This window comes from Pygocentrus nattereri, chromosome 8, assembly GCF_015220715.1.
Source record: "Pygocentrus nattereri isolate fPygNat1 chromosome 8, fPygNat1.pri, whole genome shotgun sequence".
Taxonomy (NCBI): Eukaryota; Metazoa; Chordata; class Actinopteri; order Characiformes; family Serrasalmidae; genus Pygocentrus; species Pygocentrus nattereri.
Genome location: NC_051218.1, coordinates 24,710,010 through 24,733,304, shown reverse-complemented (window position 1 = coordinate 24,733,304; position 23,295 = coordinate 24,710,010). Strand labels below are relative to the sequence as shown.

At 37.9% G+C, this 23,295-nt stretch overlaps 1 protein-coding gene across 2 annotated transcripts in view; it reads left to right on the top strand.

Annotated features, from left to right (window-relative positions):
* Positions 1-2,114: 2,114 nt before the first annotated feature.
* Positions 2,115-23,295, top strand: part of spdl1 (spindle apparatus coiled-coil protein 1) — a 45,631-nt gene continuing 24,450 nt past the window's right edge. For both annotated transcript variants that reach the window (XM_017698307.2, XM_017698305.2), the window contains exons 1-4: positions 2,115-2,233; positions 4,252-4,416; positions 14,619-14,795; positions 15,160-15,354. In XM_017698307.2, coding sequence (XP_017553796.1) covers positions 4,252-4,416; positions 14,619-14,795; positions 15,160-15,354 — 537 coding nt within the window. In that variant the 5' untranslated portion in view covers positions 2,115-2,233. The remainder of the gene's footprint in view (positions 2,234-4,251; positions 4,417-14,618; positions 14,796-15,159; positions 15,355-23,295) is intronic.

The following is a 23,295-nucleotide window of genomic DNA, read 5'->3' as shown; positions in this document are numbered from 1 at the left end:
GTACCCTTGTGTCTGCATACTGAGCGTTTTTGGAATAACTATCTGTATTGTGTATCTGACTCTCTGTCTGGACTTCTTGGACTTTTTTCCTTTGCTTTTTGCCCCTGTGTTTTGGATGTTTAGTTTTCGGATGGACTTACTGTTTTTGACCTGTTTTTTATGCCTTTTGACCACGAGTTTTGGATTGCCCCTTTAACTATTAAACCTGCACATGGTTCCTTCTTTGGTTTCCAAGTCTGATGTGTCACAATATTTGCAGAAATGTGAGGTGTTCTTACTTTTTTGAGATACTGTGCATATATAATAAAATAAAATAAAATAATTAAATATAGGATTTTATATATATATATATTTTTTTTTTTTGGAAAAAACGTAGAGTGGGCTGAGGACCACTCACCATATATATATATATATATATATATATATATATATATATGGTGAGTGGTCCTCAGCCCACTCTACGTTTTTTCCAAAAAAAAATAAATGTTCATTTTTCGGATCAGAACACTTATATTACATATATATATATATATATATATATATATATATATATATATATATATATGGTTTCTCAGTTTTAACTATGTTTTCAATTAAAGTTAGGGTTAAAATGATTTGCATATCATTGCATTTTAGTCACAGACTTTCTGACTGTCACCGGAAGATCCCTGCTTCCATCAGTCTGCAGAGGAGGTGGCAACCCCTGAGCAGAAAGCATTTTGCGTTCTCCACTTCAGTATGACCGAATCCGTCATAACTGTGCAACATGATTTTCGGTGGCAGTGAACCTCCAACAGCACAGAGTTGCAGCCCTGGATGATCTCGGAAATCACATTGACAGAGCCGTCTAAGCATTGACCCTATCATCATGAGAGCAGGAGTTCGATCTGATACGGCCATCTGTGGCTGGGAGTCCCACAGATGCACAATTGGCCTTGCTCTTACTGGGTGTGCAGAATATGCCCCCCGTCCTCCTATCACCCAGTGCGATGCTCGTCAGCACAGGCATCTGTTAGCTGAAGTAACAGATCTGGCGGTTGCTGCTCAGTCAACAAAGATATGGTGTCTCGTAATTTTATCAGCTCCAGCACCCCCCACGACACAGAAGGAGAAGCGGCTTAGAAGATGTGCGTGTGTCTGTGTGTATATAATCTTATCAGCAACAGTCTCAGGCCCAAGGCCTTGAAGGTTCCCAAAAGGTCACCTTTCGTCCAGTTATACAATGAGTCCTGATCACAACCCAATGGTACACCTTTTGGATGAATTAGAGCGGAGACTGCGAGCCAGGCCTTCTCGTCCAACATCAGTGTCTGACCTCACAAATGTGCTTCTGGAAGAATGGTCAAAAATTCCCATAAACACACTCCTACTTCCCAGAAGAGTTGGTGGGCCGACATCATATTAAACCCTATGGATTAAGAATGGGATGTCACTCAAGTTCATATGCGTGTTAAGGCAGACGAACGGATACTTTTGGCAATATGGTGTATGCGTAGATTGTCTCATTTACATATAATATAAAAAAAAGCTCTAACTGCCTCGATGAAGTCTGTGTTAGATGGGAAGACACCTGCAATACCAGTTTTCAGTTGATTATCAAGTGGCATTGTTTTCCCTTGCTCTCAACAAAGAGCATTTTTCAAACAGAAATTATGGCCTCATCTGACTCTTCTTCTGCACCATGTCAAAGTATGTAAATATTGAAGTTCCACATCAGCCACTCTCAGATCACTCTGTCCAAGGGATCACTGTGTATACATAATGGTCACTTTTTCAGAATTCCCTTCCTTTAAGCTCCACCTGGAGTTTGTTAAGGTCCATTTATTGACCAACAGTGACTTTCATTCAGTTAATATTCATGAAATATTTCCTGTTTGACTTGCCATAATTACCGATCTTTAATTATTTGTTTATTATTATTTAATTACATTATGTGTTATGTGCCTTATTGTTGATTCTTATGCCAATTAAAAAAGAAAAAATGTACTGCAGCCAGTCATCAGAGGACGTCAGAGACGTTTTGGCTTCACTTTTCACCCTCTGAAGTCCAGGCCACTGAGTGCACAATAGCACTGTAGGTGGCAGTGTGCACATCTAGTCTGCGATTCAACATAACCCACGGAAGACGAAGACGAAGAAGAAGAAGAAGAAGAAGCAGAAGAAGAAGAAGCAGAAGAAGAAGAATTCAAACTGATTCGGCTCCAAGCGCACAGCTCGTATTCTGTGGATAAAGGTAGAAAATAGACTATTTATTTTACCTCACAAATGCATGTTATAGTTTGACGCCAGCTGATAAGATATCATTTTTGAAAGTGTGTTTGTTATTGTTTTCTCACGTTCGGTAACGGTAAAAGTTATAAAAAAGTGATAGATGTGTAATAAAAATGAGCTGGTAACGTCTGCTAGCTAGCTAGCTAACGTTAACTAGGATACCTAACTTAACCTAGCTTTGTTAGTTAACTTTGTTGAGATCATTGAAAACGTTTTCAGTGTTTTTTTTAGTGTATGATTTAGCCTGTTGTCGCAGATTATTATAACTGTATTAACAGTGCTGTATTAAGTGGTCTATGCTGTGAAAATGAATCTTAACTGTAATCTGTCAGTTTGGGCGTTTCTTTCACTTCAGATGAAAATGTGTCTCACTTAATCTTTGCCAAGATTTGAATTTGATGATGTATTCAGAACAGTCAACAACAGCCACTTTACATGCAGCCTGGTAATCCGTTAATAATCGTACTAATGACTCAATCGGAATACAATACAACCATGTACACACCTCACAATCGGAATAGAGTAGTCCGATTAAGGTCTCAAATCGAATGAACAAGGTCGAAATTCCTGTAACGTTAAATAATCCGTTAAATAGAAGAATAACCATGTGAATGCCTTTATCTGATTACGTCAGAGTCTGTTTATGAGGAGTCTGGACACTTCCTATTTCCCCCATTATATCAAAAACAGGACTGCAAAACACCAGAAGGCGTCCGCGATCGAGTCCTCAATGAATGGGAGTGAACGGAGCTCAACGGCTGAAAACAAAACATTAAAGGAGTTATCACTTGCCCAGAATTTTCTCTTAATTTTAGAAAGCTGAAGGGTGTGTTTTTTTTAGATTACGGTAAACTGTCTACAAGTTCTCCGATTACATTCCCAATAGGAAAGTGTATATTCTGCGCATGTGCGTTTACGTCATAGTTAATGTTTTTAACATGGGCGGGAGAAGAAATAGGTATGCAGAAGAAACAAAGTTCACGCTTTGAGCTTTAAAAGATTGCGGTGGGACTGGCGTCCATCTTACATACAGTCTCCCTCTTGCGCTGTCTTTAAGAAATGCACGTGAAATATGTTTTCATGTGTGTGCTATAATATTAAATGAATTAAAAACACACCCCGCTGCTTGTATGATATCGTCTACACTAAGTGGTATTGGTGTAAATTTGAATTAGCTCACTTGTAGATTGTTGAGTATAGTGAGCATATAAACATCTCAGAGCATAAATGTTTCATGGAAAAATTACTTCACAGATATCACAGACATGCCAGCAGGAGGGCATGCTGGGTTGTTGAATGAACATCTACTCCCCGCTGAGGAGTCGCGCTCTCAGATAGAGAGAAAATGAAAATTGTTTCTCTGAAAACGGCTGTAGCAGCAACTTTAAAACACATACTGCATGTTAACGATAGCAGCGGTGAAATCCTGACACAGAGGTTCTTTTGCTGTGTATGACAAAGTTTATTCCTTTTTAATTGCACTTTTTATAATAAAAAAAATTCCTCTGCTCATTGTCAGCTGACAAACCACTGAAACTGAGAGAGATTGTTTTTGCTTCAAACTCGAACACTTGAGTAAGCTGTACACACTCTACTCAGCATCATTATTGCTTTAGTGGAACGTCTACCTCCAATAGAAAACATGCAGAAATGTGAAAAGGGCCTATTGCCAACAATATTTGGAGACCTAGGTTAATTATTTTGGGTAATCGGAAGGATGCTGTCCTTCCTAAATGTGTGTAGGTAATACCTATACCCTGTTTTGATAGAAATGCTATAATTTATATTTATTTTAAAACTTTTTTCTTCAGTTTTTTCACCTAAAACTCATAATGAGTTTTCACTTTTGAACATGTTCTTGTGTTTTCCATAATCCCCCAAAACATCATTACTGTTCTTGTTTGTTCTTGACTGTAGTATTTGCTATCCATATGGCAACATTTCAAGATATGCATTTCTCTCAAACATCTCATTCAAAAGATGTCAGCTACAGATGGTGAGATTCAGACATTAAGGCAGAAGGTGGAAGAGACAGAAGTAGCTCTTCAAAAAGCAGCTCAGTATGGACTACAGCTCTTGGACGACAAAATGGATCTGCAAAATAAGTTGGAAGAGCAGCGAATTGAAATGACTGCAGTAATAGAGGTAAGCTTTAAATCAGACATTTGAGATTCACAGCACTCACACATTTGTATGGATGCACTGATCAATGAACTGTGAAGATTTTTTTTAATGAAATTTTTGTTCTAGTAGTCTTTGTTTACATTTTAATAATTTTCCAGTAATTCTCCATGGGTAATCAAATCAAATGAGGTTTTGTAACAGATTAGTTTTGTACTTGCCTTTTGTATGTGTTCTTAAAATACTTATTTAGAGGTTTTAGACCTGAATAACTTTTTGACTTAAAAATAAACCACAGCATGTACTACACATCTCCAGAAAAAAATATGTTGCTCAAAAATTACAGTTGTAATTCACAAAAGTACAAACAAATACACTTAGCTGTTACTAATTTTCCTGGTTTCATTTCTGTGTACTATAAGGCTGGAGCAATGAATGAATAAATTCCATAATGTTGATTAAAAAATAGCAACTAGTCTTGTAATCGATTAGATGGCTTGACAGTGCATCTGCTTTTTATCTAACGTTACATCACTTCGTTACTTTTTTATGATTTCTTGCATGCTAAATTTGGAAATAACATAGTGAAACCTGACACTGAAGGAGCATAAACTGTGAAGTGTCAATTATTTATCTCCATGTTACTGAGCTGTGCTAAAGTTTGAGTACACCAATGAGTAAATCAATGCGCTGATCAGTTATTTATCGCAGTGTTACTTAGCACTGCTACCGGCTGAGTAGACTAATAAATCATAGTGATGATCATTTATTAATCTTAGTGTTACTGAGCTCTTTTGAGGGATGATCAAACTAATAATTTCAGTCATGCTTGCAGGTGGTAAGTTTAGCATCAATGTTGTACTGGACTCCTGCTCAGGGGAAGAGAAGAATTTCTGATCTTCATTTAAATAAGTGAATTTTCCACATTAAGATTATGGGGAAAAAGTGATGGCAAGAACAGTGTAAAAAAATTGGCTAAACGTATTCTAAAGATGTTGTATTCTGAATAAATTGTAATTGAATGCATTGCTCTTATGATAAGTGTATTCAGGTTTCAGCCACTATTTTTTTTTCTTGGTCAAGTATTTTGTTCAACACTGTCACTGTGCACTACTGGTCTTGTGTGTTTGATTACATATATATTTTACTCTAACATAACGTATATATTCATGTTCATAACATGAATTAAAAAATAAGACTCTCATTAGAAAAGCAGAAATATTAAAGGTTTTTTAGACTGAACACAGCACTGTGTAACTGGTTCAAACTGATTTAGCTCATAAAAACTCTGAGTACGACACAAAACAACAAAATTGGGTTTGTAGACATTGTTGTACAGTGTTAAATGAAGTGTTTCATTTTGCAAATGAATTGAGGTGTTGTGTTGCTTGTGGCTATATGAACTATGTATAGTGTTTGGACAAAATGAACCTTATAAAGTTGTGCTTAAGCAATATTGAAAAACTGTAAAAAATGATCAGATTGCTGAGACTGCAGTGCAGAGTTAAGAGTTGCACATGATTTGAAAAGTCCAAAATCTAGAAATATGACAATATATTGCAATGCATTGCTATATCAATTAAGCGATTGTAAGCAGTAGACTCAAAATGAAGTCAAAGTCTGAAATTGTACTGAAATTTTAATTGGCCAATTTATATAGACTTATATAGGGATCTGTCAGTACTGATACTGGATACAATGCCAATTCAGTTGCCTTTGACCTCATAAAAAGCCACTGATACCCATATTTGTTACTACGTGCTATGATGTGATGTAAGTAGAATAGAATAGAATGCCTTTATTGTCACTATACACAGTACAATGAGATTAAAAGCAACTCCATCTCAGTGCAAACACACTATGTAAACAAATGACACAGAATAGAATGGGGAGGGGTTGTGCACAGTTTTATGCGTTTTGTATATATGTGTATATATGTATATGAAATAAATATAGAAACAAAATGTATTTACAAGATATAAATATGGAGATATTTACAGCTGTATTGTATGTCACTAAATATTGCACATTGCTAAATATTGCACATATTCCAGTATAATTGCACATGTACAGTATGATTGCACATTTCCATATGCAGAGTATTGCACAGTAGCTGGTAATGGAGTCTGGGAATAGACTGGTATGTAGGTGGGTAATGGAAGTCTGGGGATAGACTATCAGTGCATCTGTGAGTTGAGAAGTGTTATTGCTTTTGGGAAAAAAACTGTACTTAAGTCTGTTTGTCCTTGATCTGATGCATCTGTACCGCCTTCCTGAGGGCAACAGGTCAAACAGTACAGATCTGGGGTGCGAGCTGTCCATTGTGATGCGTTTCGCTCTGCTGACGCAGCGGGAGGTGTAGATGTCCATCAGGGATGGGAGAGGGCAACCAATAATCTTCTGTGCTGTCTTTACTACCCTCTGAAGCCTCTCCCTGTCTGCCATGGTGCAGCAGCCGTACCACACTGTGATACAGTACGTCAGCAGGCTCTCGATGGAAGAGCGGTAGAAGGTCAGCAGCAGGTTGGAATCCAGGTTGTGCTTCCTGAGGACTCTCAGGAAGTGTAGTCGCTGCTGAGCCTTCTTGATGACAGCTGTGATGTTGTCTGTCCAGGTGATGTCGGTTGAGATTTGGACTCCTGAAGTCAACGATGATCTCTTTTGTTTTCTTGGTGTTCAGAGCCAGGTTATTCTCTGAACACCAAGCTGCCAACTTCAGGACCTCCTTCCTGTAGGCTGTTTCGTCTCCTTCTGAGATGAGTCCGACCACTGTGGTATCGTCAGCAAACTTGACAATGAGGGGGGGGGGGGTCCGAGGGTGCCCAGTTTGGTGATAAGAATGTCCGGGATAATTGTGTTGAAAGCAGAGCTGTAGTCCACAAAGAGCATCCGGACGTAGCTGTGCTGCTGCTCCAGGTGGCTCAGTGCAAAGTGGAGAGCTGCTGCTATGGCGTCCTCTGTTGACCTGTTTGCACGTTATGCGAACTGGTGGGGGTCGAAGTCTGGGGGCAGAGAGTCTTTGATGTGCTGAAGTACCAGTCTCTCGAAGTACTTCATGATTACCGGTGTGAGGGCCACAGGGCGATAATCATTAAGGTTGGTGATGGTAGACTTTTTCGGCACTGGTATGACTGTGGCTGACTTCAGGCAGGGCAGGATGATGGCTTGGGCCTGGGAGAGATTGAAGATCTTGGTGAAGGTGGGGGCGAGCTGGTGGGCACACGTTTTGAGCACCTTGCCGGGTACTCCATCAGGACCCGATCAACTTGATATAGTCCAGCACCGTTCCTGTGAAAGTTTCCAGCTCCTGGTGTTCAAACAAGTCCCAGTCTGTCTGTTCAAAGCAGTCCTGTAGTTTTGAGAGTGCATTGTCAGGCCAGGTCAAAATCTGAAAAAAAAATTAGTACAACATTTTCCAGTTATTAATTATCAAAACATTAGGGAGTTTACTGGAACTTTTTAAAGGGCCTGCTAATGCATTGATATTGATTCTATTTACATAAAATAGAAAGGAAAGCTAGCATTACACAGCACCACAGAGAGAACTAACACAGGCAGTTTCTTAACAAGCCTCTTTCTCCCTCCTTTTTTTTTTGCTCCCAGAAAAAAGTGACTACTGGGACACACACACACACACACTTACTTCTTGAACATGATTCCCGGTTTCCTAACATATTTTTGAAGGTAGTTTTAAATGATAAATTAGGACTGTCTGTTCTTTTCCCAAAACAGCAATTATCGACTTTGACACACAGCCATCTGGTTACTTGTCCATCATTAACAATATCCGATTATGTCAGCCTGATGTCCATGACTACATGTAAGCCTAGATGTGCGCAGCAACACTAATGAACAGACGATTCCAGTTGGCAGTGAACAACACTTTGCTCACACACAGAAGTGTGCTGACGCCATTGAATTTGGACACAAAGCTGTTGGTCACTTTAAGCGTCCTGTCTTGGCAAATTCCTGTCACTGATTTTTAACCTATTTTAAATACACAGAAAACAAACACTTCCCCACTCAACTAGCATAATGCAAAAGTCAACATTGCAGCACAAAAGTTGATATATGGCAACTTTACTCTGACTGCATAAAATTATGAGGTGCAGTGTTTTGAAAAAAGTATCTGCACCTTTCTTAATTTCTTCTGTTTTTTTGTGTAATTTTGTCATACTCGATCAAATTACTTTTAATATTAGACAGAGATTACCCTAAGTAAACACTAAATGCTGTTTTATTATGAAGATTTCATTTAATAAAGAAGCTACTTGGCCCAATGTGAAAAAGATCAAAATCAACAAAATCAGCCAATAATCCAAATTCATGTGACTGTTGAATTAAATTTTGCTAGACACCCTAGGCATGATTACTGCCAGACCTGTTGAATCTAAACATCATTAAAATAAAACCTATTTGGCAGAGTGAAGGCCTCAAAAAGCAGTGCATGATGCCATGTTTTAAAGAGATTTAAATGTGAAATAAAGATATTGAAATCTACCAGCCTGGAGTGGGTTACAAAGCCATTGCTGAGTCTCTTGGGCTTTGGGAGTGGCCAGCCTACCAATGTCATTCAGTCATATCAATGTATATGATTACACAACGCCAAAAGATACAGGACAGTGATCTGAGGCATGCAAGCAAGTGTACCATGGGCTGACAAAAAAGAAACAAAAGCTTTTGGAGTGGCCAAGTCGTAACTTGAATCCCTGTTAGATGCTGTGGCAAGACCTTAAATAGGCAGTTCATGCTCGAAAATCCTCCACTGAAGATGAATTAAAACAATTCTGTAAGGAAGAGTGGGCCAAAACAAAATGTGTGTATACTTGTGTATGTATGGAAATTCCATTTCATCTCTTGCCCCTACCACTTAGCCCTTAGCCCTCTGTTTTGTGCGTTTACATCTAAAGTTAGGGTGTGTCAATTTTTGTTGAGATTTTAATGTTTTGATATTAATTTATTTTTTGCCTGAATTTGTCTCCCATAGATTTAAAGTAGCAGTGAATTTAAGGTGGTAATAAATCTAAGGTAGCAGTGAATTTAAGTTGGCAATGGATTTAATGTATTAGTATATTTAATGTATAGGTTTACGGTGGCACTGGATCTAATGTATCAGTTTATTTAAGATGTCAATGGATTTAAACTATTATGAAAGGTTTCTCATGGTGTTTCTCCTGCCTTGTTCGGTTTGGACTGATCAAACTCTTTTCTTTTAGTTCGCTCTGTTTTGACGTGTGTGAACACTCCACCTCTATTCGGCTCTGCATCAAACAGCTATAACTGTCCAGCAAAACCCCTTGGGTCTCGATCTGCTTCACAACACCCCTGCTCAGTTCATGGCTGGTGGGGCGCATTTTATGATTAAATGAAGGAATTCATTAACAGAGCTGACTTTTGTCTTCTTCTATCAGCATGTCACCGCTGTACTGTTATTGTGGAAAAACTTGACTGGCCTGCACAGAGTCCTGACCTCAACCCAATAGAACACCTTTGTCCTAGAGCGGACAGCCAGGCCTTCTCGTCCAGCATCAGTGTCTGACCTCACAAATTTGCTTCTGGAAGAATGGTCAAGAATTCCCATAAACAAACTCCTACACCTTGTGTAAGGCCTTCCCAGAAGAGTTGAAGCTGTTATAGTTGCAAAGGGTGGGCCGACATCATATTAAACCCTATGGATTAAGAATGGGATGTCACTCAATTTCATGTGCTTGTGAAGGCAGACGAATGATTTCTTTTGGAAATATAGTGTAGTTAGACACAGGTGGAAAAGGCTGAGAACCCCCCTTTTAACAGCTTATTTTCCAACTTATTCTTTCAAATTTTCTTGTTCCACCTTAAATGGTGAAGCAGTTTTACACTCTGCCACCCCTGGCCAAGGCTCAATCGGGCACCATTTAAGGCAGAACGTAAAAGTTGAGCTGGAGAATAAAAATCATGTCTAAATCACTCGGTCAATCATAAAATGCTACTGATATCAAAACTACAATTTATATGTGCACTACATTTGGATATAAAGTGGGTGCTGTATAGACTTTCGCTGCCTTGGGACCATTGGGACCCCAATTATGCCATGAAGAGTGTTTCTGTTGCTTTCTGCCCCCTAGTTGTGTGTGTGTGTGTGTGTGTGCTCTTGTGTGTACCATACATATTGATACAGAGATTACCTAAAGTAAAGATATATAATAAGAAAATAATAAGCCAACCATAAAAGACATAAAACCATAAAGGAAGGAAATTTTCATATTCCCCATCAATCTGAAGAACGCCTTCACAATGCAAAGAACTGTTCGCCCAGATGGTGAATCTCAAAGGGTTCTTTAACTGTTCATGGTTCTATATAGAGTCCTTTTCTTTACTAAAAAAACATCTTTTAAAGTGTTGTTGATAATACACTATAATAAAATTTCCAGCTCTTGCAATTTGAAAATCGCACATGACTGCAGTATAAATGCAATGATTCTTTCAGCCCTAATCTCGTCACTCAGTATTTCTTCTTCTTCTTCTTCTTTCGGCTGCTAACGTTAGTGTTGCGGCTTGTCAGATGTAGACGTAATAAGGCCCGCAAACAGTAATAAGCAGTCAGAGAACATGGATTGCTGGAATGTCCTTTGGTCTGACAAGACCAAGATAAACTTGTTGGCTCAGATGGTGTCCAGCATGTGTGGCGGTGCTCTGGTGAGGAGTAGCAAGACAACTGTCTCTTGCCTACAGTCAAGCATGGTGGTGGGAGCATCATGGTCTGGGGCTGCATGAGTGCTGCCCGCACTGGGGAACTGCGGTTCATTGAGAGAAACATTAATTCCAACATGTACTGAAGCAGAGCATGATCTCCTCCCTACGGAAACTGCACCACATGGCAGTTTTCCAACATGATAACGGCCCCAAATACACCTCTAACGCCCAATCCCATTTCACCTCTTGCCCCTAACACTTCGCCCTACCCCTCCGTTTTGCGCGTTCACTTCTAGGGGTAGGGTTGTCCCGATTGTTGTTGAGATGGAGGGATAGGCTGAAGTTTTAGGGCTATTTGGCTCTTCAAACAGAGATTTTTCAGAGGTTTACTACAAACGGAGTGTTATGAGAAAAGTCCCGGAATGCCCTGTGACACATTGGCAAGATGGCTACACAAGCGGCAAGTGTTTTCTCTGTTAAAATGCCGTTGTATTGTAAGAGAACCATTGTAATAGCGTTTTATGGTCATTTCGTTTATAACACGCATAAAAAATCGCCAGTAATACACTGATGTCTCAGTCGAAATTTCCCGTTCTACCTTAAATGGTGCAACAGTTACGTTCTGGTACCTGAGGTTATTTATCCATTTAAGGTGGAACAGGAAAATTTGATCATGAAGCTAGCGATTAAAAAGCTAAGTTCAGCTTTATATCACTGAAGAATTCTTGGTGGTGATAATAAATAATTGTCATCTCCCTCTTTTAAGGTGTATGATGCCCTAAATGTATTTAAGCAGTGAGAAGCTGAACTCTGCTGTCAATGCAGGCAGCACTAGTAGCTATTAATGAAGTGATGTAGTTTATTGTTTGTGCTTTTTTTTTTTTTTTTTTTTTTTTTATTCGGTGACTTGTTTGATTGATTAATTGTGTAAAACTGAAGTTGTGAATGAATCATGAGCACCCATGATTTCCATTCTCCTTTGGTTAAATGGCAAATGTCAGTGTGATATGCCATTATTGCTATAGTATGGAGACAAAGGAAAACATGTCCTGATTATTTTTTCAGGCTATATTTAAATATGATTCACCTGTCCTGTCATGTGACACACAAGTGAGATCACCACAGCTGGAGGCAGCATATTGGAAATGGCCGGAAAACCTTGTCTCATCTGTTTACGTGAAAGTCACTGACGGCAACTGTTGACATATTTGGTTCTTGAAGGGTTGTTCCATTTCATAGGGGGAAGATTTCAACCACTACCCTTTGTAACTCAGTTTCAAGGGGAAGGGTTACACTTGAAGACAAGGTGTAGGGGTAAAAAATAAGAAATGGGATTGGGCCCAAGATGACACCTGCCTTACTGAGGAAGTTGAACGTGATGGACTGGCCATATTTGTTTCCAAACCTAAACCCAATTGGGCACCTGTGTACAGCCATGATATGCAGCTCTCGTTTCTTTCTGAAAACAGAGTTAACTTCGAGAGTGTGATGACAAACTTTGCTTTCCTCCCTTTTTTGCATTCTTTGCTGCAATTGGATGATTTTTTTTACTTTGCAGTATAAATAAGTGTCATTTGAATGTCTTGCGTGCAGCAAATGTCTATGTTTAAGTTAGATCTGACTCTGAAATTTGTTTTACTGAATTGTTTCAAAGTCACAGTTCAGAACCCATTGTGGACTATTATCTGACTTGTACTAGATTAAAGTTCCTATGTTGAATGACCTTGTGCTTAATTATTTTTCTTTTGTTAAAACAAATGACTGAACATTTCATTTGGTCACTGCAGAAAACAAGTATAACTGAGTTATGCTCAAGATAAGCTAAGCTTGTTTCTACCAAAACATTTATTAATGCTGAAATTAAGGCATTAGAAAGTACCCTATAAATGATGATATATTTAGCTTATTTCCATTTTACTTTATACTTTTAAATGTTTATTAATCTTTGTAAATACTTATATATATGTGTATATATATATATATATATATATATATATATATATATATATATATATATATGTGTGTGTGTGTGTGTGTGTGTGTGTGTGTGTGTGTGTGTGCAAGGTATTACATTGCTATATAATGTAGGTTATGGAATTCTGGCTTCTACACCAACATTGCACATTATTTCTCAAGTAATTGTACACACATGGCTGAAGAAGCAAAGTAATTTGAGTGAGGAATAAAATGCCTTTCACTGTCGCTCCATTATGTGATCTGCTTGTTGCAAACTTCAGCTAGACTGAGGACAGGGGGAGATGTTCTTTCTATTTCAGATGTTGAATAAAAATGATTGAGCTGGTTTAGGAACAGCATTTAATGCTTTAGGTTTGTAGGTTATGGTTTGGATTTATTTCTAGATTCAGATCCAATCATTTGAGAAGAACTGCTTCTCCACTTTTTCCTCTTTATTTGTGTTTAACAGTTTTGACTGTTTAGCAGTCACACCCCTCTTTTACCACTGGTCTGTTGGTGGTCATTTAGATGAGCACTTTTGCACATTTCTCAAAGACTGTGAAAGAGAGAGTAGTTAAAAAGTTGATGACAAACACTTTGACAGCACTTTAAAAAAAAAAAAACATGTTAAAAGAAACATTTGTGTTCCCAATCCCAAACTCAAGCAGATAGCCTGTAATGGAATCAACAGTGCTTTAGCTGGAAAAAAAGCTTGCCTGAAAACATTACAAAATGTTGTCTTGGCTCAGCAGAGTTACCTGAATGGACAGTTTCTGTTGGTGTGTGAGTGGATGGAATGGTTGTACGGTTGTAGATCAAAATAAAAGGAACAATCTATCATGTTTCAGTGAGCATCAGAGACCTGCGTGGAAACCTGGTGATTTTGTTCTGACATCTTTTCATCTGCCCTCAGTCTGAACATTGAAATGTTTACTGCCAAAACCTGCTTAAAGACGCTGCCAGTATAATGACATGAATTAAGTGTGCAGTAGCTTTAGCTTGCGTGTAGCAATATTCATGTTACAACTCTTTAACAACCTCGGAATTCAGTGGATCCAGTGATATTAGAGAGAAGTATGTTCACAGGATAAAACGTATTGGGTTCTGAACATTTGTATTAACACGGTGCAATAGAGGCGATTTTTTGAAAACCCTGTTCATTATGGCCTCAGAGAAATGGAGCTTAAAGGCAGACTTACCACTTACATGAATTGAACAACCATATTGAATATTGTTGTCCATGATGGATAGTTTTTATTGTTATTGATTGTGTTATATTTAATTTAAAATATTGAAGCAACTTAAAGCAGCACATCAAAAAACAAGATGTTTATTTTAATTAAGCTATGGAATTCTATGTCAGCCTGTTGACTTCTGATTAAAAGTTTTTAAATGTTATGGTTATTGATATGTAGACTGACGTAGTAAGGAAAAAGCAGTAACCTTGAAATTTCAGCAATTTGAGTATGATAGAAATGATGTATTGCTTTGACCTTAATAATAAAGAAAAAGTTACTTTTCTCATGTGTTAGCTTAGGCAATGTAGTATCCATTATGTTCTCCATGCTGGAAAAACAGTGAGACTTTTACTTTTACAGGTCCTTGAGCAAGAGAAATACTCCCTGCAGAGAGAGGTGGAGCTAAAGGGACGAATGCTGGACAGCCTTCATTCAGAATTTGATTATGTAAAAAACCAACAGAAACATTTGTTGGAGCAGCAACAAACAATGTTGGAGAGGAACCATGCAGTGGAACTCTGTGACTTCAAGAGCAAGGTCAGACCTTAACCTTATGAAATAAATTGTTTTTTTTCTTTAGTACAACAGTGTTTTTTGCCTAGAAATACATAACCTGATACCAGCCATTATCTGTTCTTCTGCCTTTCAATGTCACAGGGTTTGAATGCATCATTGCAAAGTTTTTATTGGTAATATCTTCCTTGAACTGCAATGTATAAAACTGATCAAATTATTTGCTTAAAGTTCCTGAGTTTGAAAGTTAATATTCAGTGACAGAAATGGTGATTTCTGTTGCATTCAAATTAATAATTTTATAGAAATGTTTTATAAGCATTGTTTTGAACCTTCTGATGCAATGGTTACAAATAAATTTTATACAAAGCATCCATTTTCTGTTTAGGTGGAGAAAATAAAAGCTGACCTGGATGAGGCTCGGCTCCTTGAAAAACAGATGAGACACAAGCTGGAGTTGCAGTCTCAAACCTTAAGCTGTAAAACAGAGGAGCTCCGCAAACTAATGGAATGTTCACATGATACCAGGTCCTCAGAAATAGCAGAGCTGCAAATGAAGAAGATGGACCTGGAATCATCTGTGGTAAAGGCTTACTAGTATTGATCTTGGTTATGATTAGAGCCTCTCTTTTGATATGACCAGTTTCAGATGATCCTGGGAAGTGTCTGTCCTTCTGTATAGCTCTCAACTGCATGATTTAAAAGCACATAGATAATGGATGGCTGGATAGCTGCATGACTCGGTTTATAGGTGCAGGATAGTAATTGACCAATATCGAAATCAGCAGATTTTTCTTCCAAACACGCAGTTGGCTGATTTATAATGTGAATAATTTGAGCCAGGTTAAATGCTGCTGCTACACTTACAGGGAAATAAATACATTTTATATATACACATATATACAAAACTTTGATCTTTTAAACATTGATCTTTAATTCTTAAATAATATATTAAAAATATAAATAGGTATGACTCACTAGGGCTGGGCAGTAAGGCCAAAAATGTTATCACGATAAAAATTTTCATGTCTATTGATATTGATACATATCGCGATGAATGTCAAAACGTTATTTCATAGTTTGAAGGCTGATTTTTGCTTCAGAGTGGTTAAATGTTGTTTTAAACTATCCTTTATGGTCAGAACATGACAAACACTTGCCAAACAGTAGAACATTTCACAAATCTGTCATGGGATAGTGGGAGAAAGTTTTAGGTCAGTTGTTTTTAACATCTGGAAATGCACAGCTGCAGTTTTTGTAATATTTATAATTTAAGGAAGAAACCTAATTTAACCTCCCTAATAGCAGTGACCTTGAGAGTAACTAAGACTCAGAGGCGGACCCTTTACTCCTTTTGTGAAAACTAATGTGCGAAACAATAATTCAACACAAGCAATATTAATAAAAAAAATGACAATGAGCATAAAGTGAAAATAAATCAGCTTGTCAATGAGCAGAAGTATTTAAATTGACCAGTGATAACCAATGATTACTGTTGGTGTCCTATCAGATTATCAAATGAGAGATAGATCTATAAAAACCAGTGACTACTGTTAGATGCATACCACAGTGGAAAAAGCTCAACTTTCTCTATCTTTATTAATTTTAGGTACTAATAGTGAGCCAGCACTTTGCGATCTAAGAAATTGTGGTGTTGTCAAGGGAAGTTTACCAAGGGTTGAGACTGTTTAGAGCTTTACGTGTCCGTAGCAGAATTTTGTAAATAATATGGAATTTGACTGGCAGCTTATGTAGTGTTGCTAAAACTGGATTGATATAGGTCAAACATTTTTCTTGTAATGACTATTCCTGCTGGTTTCTCAACCTCCTGAAACCACCAGTAAATATAAAATTATTCTAAAATGAATACTTGCAACACTTTCAAAGAAGAATGGGGCATTTTAAGATTGGGACTGTTGTGGATGAATATATAAATTAAATAAATATTTATAGTATAGTATAAATATGTAACGTTTCATCCTTCAAGCGACACTGGATTAAAACTCAGCGTTCTTCTGTGATGTATATCACCACATGGGCTTGGGGATGCTTTGACAAACCATTATCAATAAACACTGTTTTCACTACATCAACAAAGTGTAAATAATGACCTGTGTGAATACATATCAGTATTTGATTTTTAGTTAAACAGTTTGTATAGATACATGTTATGTATTAGAACAACAAATCAATTGAAAAGTTAAATGTATATCATTTATTTAAAACAAATAATAATTTGTCTTTTTTCTGTTGAAAAATTAAGGACATCCCTGGTTTCAGAAACTAGTATAGCCCCTTAACAGAAACAGCTTTATGTACCAGGTCCTGACATTGAGTGGGAGAAATTTTGTCTACAATACAGATCCTAACTTTGTCAGGGGGTCTGGTTCTTATCACCAGCAATGTGGTTTGATGTGGTTTCACTTCAAACCAGAATTCTTCTTTAAGGCTACATTCACATTACCAGGTTAAAGTGGCACAAATCCTAATGTGTCTCAGATCTGATGTTTTCAGGGCTGTATGGACACGCAAATCTGATGTTTTCAAATCCGACCTGAGCCACTTTCGTGTGTGGTCCTAGATTGGATGCGTATCCGATTCCTGGCTATGCGACCTTAATGCGAATGCTCAGATCAGAATGCATGTGCTTTTTTTCCACTTTTTTCCTGCGTGTGCAACCTCATTCAGTGTTACCATTACAGCAGTGCAGAACAGAAATTAAAGCCTGTAAACTGTGGAAAAGCAGCACATTTCACCATTTTCTCCTTTGTCTTGCTCTAATGATGAAGCTGAGAGCTGTTCAGAGTTTATTGTCTTACATAAAGGAGTGTGAACTATTGTGTCAGAGAGATCGTATTTGAGTCCAAAATTTATTTGAGCAAAAATGATTGTAATGTAAACGTAGCTTAAGTCTCACATTGATTTCAAATAGGACTGGGACCATGACTACAAATAATGTCTTTTCTTTGGACTTTCTCTAATATTTTTTGGGTGGTCTTCAGTGACTATGCTAAGAATGGTCCCCTATCCAAAAATCTGGCTAGTGGTTGTCCTGTGATTGATTGGATAGAGGATGGCTGATATTTTTTGTAGCAATGGATAGGCTACAGTTAGTAATTACAAATCTCCAAGACAGGCAAAAAGTGCACAAACAACAGAAACAGTTAAACCCTGTATTTTATCTTCATTATGACTAACCATTCATATGCCACTACACTAAGAATGTTTTAAATTTGAGAAATAAGCATTCCAAAAAATTACAAACCTCTAAATGTGCAAAATCTAAGGGTTATGAGTATTTGGTGCAGATATTTCTGCTTTACTCTCTGAAATATTTTAAAATACTGTATGTTGTGTGAGTGGCAAGGCAGATGGACAGAAGCTACCAGCATTATACACTGTAATGGGTTTGGACATAAAATAAACAATAATGCTAGATTGATACTTGAATTTGCTGCCCTTCCAAAGGACTGCAGACAACAAAGCTCGCCATGCATGACACATTTCTGTGTCATTTGTGGTGACGTCATAGTATGCAAGAAATAAAAATAAAGTAGCTAGCTATTCATTTTTTATCAAAAGTGATGGGTACTTGGTATGGATAGATGGACTACCTTGCAGCCTGCTTAGTTTTAAAGTGGCATCTTTCTTAGTACTGCAAAAGATGATGATTTGATGATTGTTTTCTTTTTGTCGGGAGGTCTCCCTACAGCCAACCAGCCATTTTTTATGTGCTCTGGCAGGGAAGTAACAGTGTAATGAAGTGTTTTATGAATGTCTAAGCATTGGCCCCATCATCAGGAAATCGTGAGTTCAATCCCTGGAAAATGCTAGAGTCATCCGTAGCCAGGAGTCCAAGAAAGCACAGTTGGTCTCACTCTCTCTGGGTGGGTAGGATGCGCAAGTTGCATTTGTGGATGCAGCAACAAACTGTGTTGACAATGGTTTTCAAAAGTGCTCCTGAGCCCATGCAGTAATTTCCATTACAGGATCTTTTCTGTTTTTAATGAAGTGCTGCCTGAGGGTCTGAAGATCACTCCCAGCCAATATTGGTTTTCGGCCCTTGCATACAGAGATCTTCTAATGATATGTACCATAGATTGTGAGTTCTTGAGTATTTTGCATTGAGAGACGTTACATTTGAGTTGTTTTCCTGTGTCATTTTTCACAGTGGTCAACCCCTCTCTGTCTGTACTTTGCAAGGTCTCAGCCTCTCTGTGATGCTCTTTTTATATGCAGTCATGTTACTGACCTGTTACCAATTAACCTAATTAGTTGTGAAATGTTCCACCAGGTTTTTGTTTTTTTGCCACATTATTCAACTTTACCTGTCTTTTGTTGTCCCTTTCCCAACTTTTTCTTGTGTTTACTAGCAGCAAATTCAAAATGGGCATATATTTAAAAAGTGTCAACATTTGATGTGTTCATTTAAATATAAGGTTTACAAGATTAGCACATCATTTATTGAAGTAGCGTTACACATATTATGATTCACTGAATTTGCTAACGTTTAGTTTACTTGGATCATTATTTCACAGTGTATTGATAATAATAATCATGATAAATATAGCCGCAAGCGGCAATGAGCGGGTTCAAGAACGTACAAGCAGTACCAGCCCTTCAGCAGTTTAGCCCATCAGGCGTAAAAAGGCCTCAAGCTGTTTGAATCTTGTTCAAAGGCCGAGCGAATAGAACCGAAATGATGTCAATTCATCAAAAGGTCTTCAGTTGCCATAAACAACGAGCAGAGGTCTTTATGCACACTATAAGTTTCCAATCATATGTACTGTGCTACACTGGTTTGTAGAATATCCAAGAGGTTTTCAACATAGAGGTCAGAGCTACATGTCCATTGGCAGCATTTCTCACATAGTACCACTTGCACAGTGGACTGGTTCAGTATTTAACCCATTGACTTGATGTAGGCCATAGTGAGGCCTAATGCAGTCATGAGGAGCCCTTTAGGTGTAGAGCAGCTCAGTGAAACTGGGTCAGAATCAGTCAAAAGGCCTCAATATGATATGAGTATTGATAAAGGACTAAAACCATAGACGTTCACCAGGTTTTGGTCAGAATGACCTTTTGACCTTTGTATAATAAGCCTTTGTATAGTGAAATCTTTGAACAAATAAGGCAAAATACAAGCTGTACAATTTTTGACATGACATGCAATTAGAAAGTTGTTCAGGTGAGTGAACGGAGTCATATGGCACCAATTGTTTGTTGATCAACCTTGTAATAACATTGTAATAGCAATTTACTTGATTTTGAAGTGTTTTTGAGTGCTGAAGTGTCCCCTAAAGGCCTATCTGGACAAAAAGCATGCACCCATACCGTCTCAGTGTGCAGTGATGCTTAAAGTTTGGAGGTGATCTGGCCAATGGTCTTTGAGTTACAGTAAATCAAGTTAGAAATGCCATGACTGCAGTAATTAGTTGACTGATCCACATAATCCTGAGTCAAAAAGTCAAATTTTTTTTGATAATGATTTACCTAGAGAGGCCCCATAATCATTCTAGACCAAATTTGGATCAAAATCCAGAGACTAGTTCGAAAAAGAGCATTTTCAAACAGGTATCGACTACTAAAAAACTATGCAATTTTTAAATAAACATGTATAGGCCAAATTGTTTGCCATCATGCGCTTAATGTGCCTATAGGTGAAAATTCTACTTATATTGTAATAACATGTAATAACATGTAATAACATGAGAATTTCGTGAATAGCACCCCCCAGTGGCCAAATATTTTGAAACTTGGTAGATTGTTAGAAAATGGTTAGGTATAGATACCTGTCAAGTTTCATGATGATTGGTCAATGGTAAGCCTGTCAAAAGGCTTGCTGAATACTTATTGGCCGATGGCGGACGCAAATTTTGACGTATCGAATTATAATTATATTATAATTACATATGCGTATAAAAATTAAATGGCTACCTCAGAATGACTTCCGAACATGGCCTGTCAAGTTTGAAATTTTTTGGCTGAACGATTCTTGAGTTACAGATTTTTCAATTATTTCTGAATTAATTTGAATTTATCCAGACATGTTCATTTGCATATGGCAGCCATGTTGTATGTAAAACTCAAAATGTTTTTGATAAGTATTGATGTCTAGGCTCTTTTGAATTTTTTGAGACCAAATACATGAGGATTGGGCGAAAATTTGGAGGACTAGTTCGCAAAAGTAGGTTTCGCATATTTCGCAGTACTGCGAAAAATCTAAGTGGGCGGAGCTAAACGGTCCAAATACGAAAGTGGTTTGTTTGGACCCAAGGAACCTAGAAAAAAATATGCCATGTCTGGCAAAAATCTGGTTTAGGAACTATAGGCCCAAACGCGTTGACCTTCACTATAGCGCCCCCTTGTGGCTGACTGGGTTGATTTCTTGCGCCTGAGTAGCGGGAGGGACTACTACCTGTAGACCCACTTTCAAGTCTGTAGGACTTACGGTTTGGGCTGTGCGTTCCGTTTCAGGGCAGAAAAAGAATAATAAGAATCTTGACCAAAACAATAGGGATCTTGCACTGTGTGCTTGAACCCTAATAATAAGAACAATTTGTTGTCCGTGAACATTCACAGTGTAACGTTATTCTTTTTTAATGTTCTTTTAATCTGTAAAATTCTTTAAGATTGTTTAATCTGCAACCCCCTGATGAACACAGGGGTCACCGGTGCCTTGTCCCTCCTCAGGTCCACCACTAGTTCCTTTGTCTTTGGCACACTGAGCTGCAGGTGGTTCCGCTTGCACCATGCGACAAAGTCTTTCACCGTCACCCTGTAATCATCCTCATCACCCTTGCTGATACATCCAACTATTGCAGAGTCATCAGAAACTTCTGAAGGTGGCAAGTCTCTGTGCAGTAGCTGAAGTCTGTGGTGTAGAGGGGGGCAGGCTATCAGGAGGGGGGGGGTGAGTGGAATGGGCTGCTGAGGACCGGCAGCAGAGGAGTCAGAATGGGGGAGGACAGAGCCTGCAGTGTCAAATCTGTTAAAGAACAGATTTAGCTCGTTGCAATCCTGCAGTGCCTCTTAAGTCTCCTCAGACCATCTACTCACTGTCCACATGGTCACAGGCTGACTTATCTTAAAACTGACTTAAAGCTGTTTATCTTAGCCATAAATTTATCCTTGTCTGTAAAATCACCATATATCATTACAATATATGCAAGTAAACAAAAAATACAGTAGAAACAAAAGAAGTAGCTGATGTCTTTTGAGCTAATTTAAAGGACAAAGTTTGGTTCTAGTTTTCTTTTTAATTCAGTGAAGTATTGATTAGCCAAACCAGGTTGTATGTGATAACAGAATACTGGGATGCTGCGAGGAGAGGTTTGGAAATGGTCAACCTAGCACATTGACATACATAAAATCACTGCTTATTGTATTCATATCACATGTATTTATTGTAATATGAGGCTGAAAGTTTGTTTTTCTATCAAAATTGCAATTTGAAAGAATGCAAAATCCACAAGTGCTACAATTTTTATTATAATATAATTTAAAGTTCTCTTATACCCGTGCTCTGTATGTGTGATATCACAACCATCACAGCTAACTGGTAGTCTGACACACTCCATATGTAAGCTTCATGCCAGAAAAAGTGGGTATTCTGGTTTATTGGCCAAAAAACAAAAACTTTACCTGGAAATTAGTTTATATAAAATAATGATATATAAATTGTAATCATGATATAGGCAGAATCGCAATTAGATTCCCCAACTCATTTGGCCCTATCCAAGCAAATATATTCTTACCGCCCAGATTTATGAAGTGCCTAAAACTGCATAGTACTGTATATACACCAATGTGCCAAAACATGACCACTCACAGATTGTTACGAATGTTGCTTATCTCGTAACAGCAGTATATGTCAAGGTCTCAAATATGTTAGATTAAAAGTAAACAGTTGGTTTTCATAGTCAACATGTGAAGACTTTCACAAGCACTCAGTTATTATGGCCAGACGTCTGTCATAGCATCTCCAAAACAGCAAGGCTTGTGGGGTGCTCCTAGTAAGCAGTGGTCCGAGAAGGGGAAAACCCACAAACCAGCGGTCCAAGCTGGCAGAACAGCTACTGTGGCACACAGATTTTTCAAATGATTTTTACAGGATATTATTATACAGAATATTTCAAAACACACAGTGCATTGGTCCCTGCTACATATGTCAAAAGCACCTTCAATAGACACACAAGCGTCAGAACCGGACCTTGGAGCAATGGAAGAAGGTCGCCTTTTTTTCTTTTACATCATGTTTATGGCCAAGTATATGTGACTTGTTTGCCTGGTGTAGTAATGGCAAATTGGGTGCACTGTGTGAGCACGATAATATTGCTGTCATCTCACTTACCATTTTATTTATTTTTTTTTTTTAAATAATAAAGTATCTGTAAGTAAAGTAATGTAATATGCCAATGTCCCAGAAGTGGCTTGGCATATGTAAACGTCACTAGTTTAACTCTTTACTTCTTGAAAATGAGTTTGGTCAGAAATATATACACACATTAATATATACAGGGGA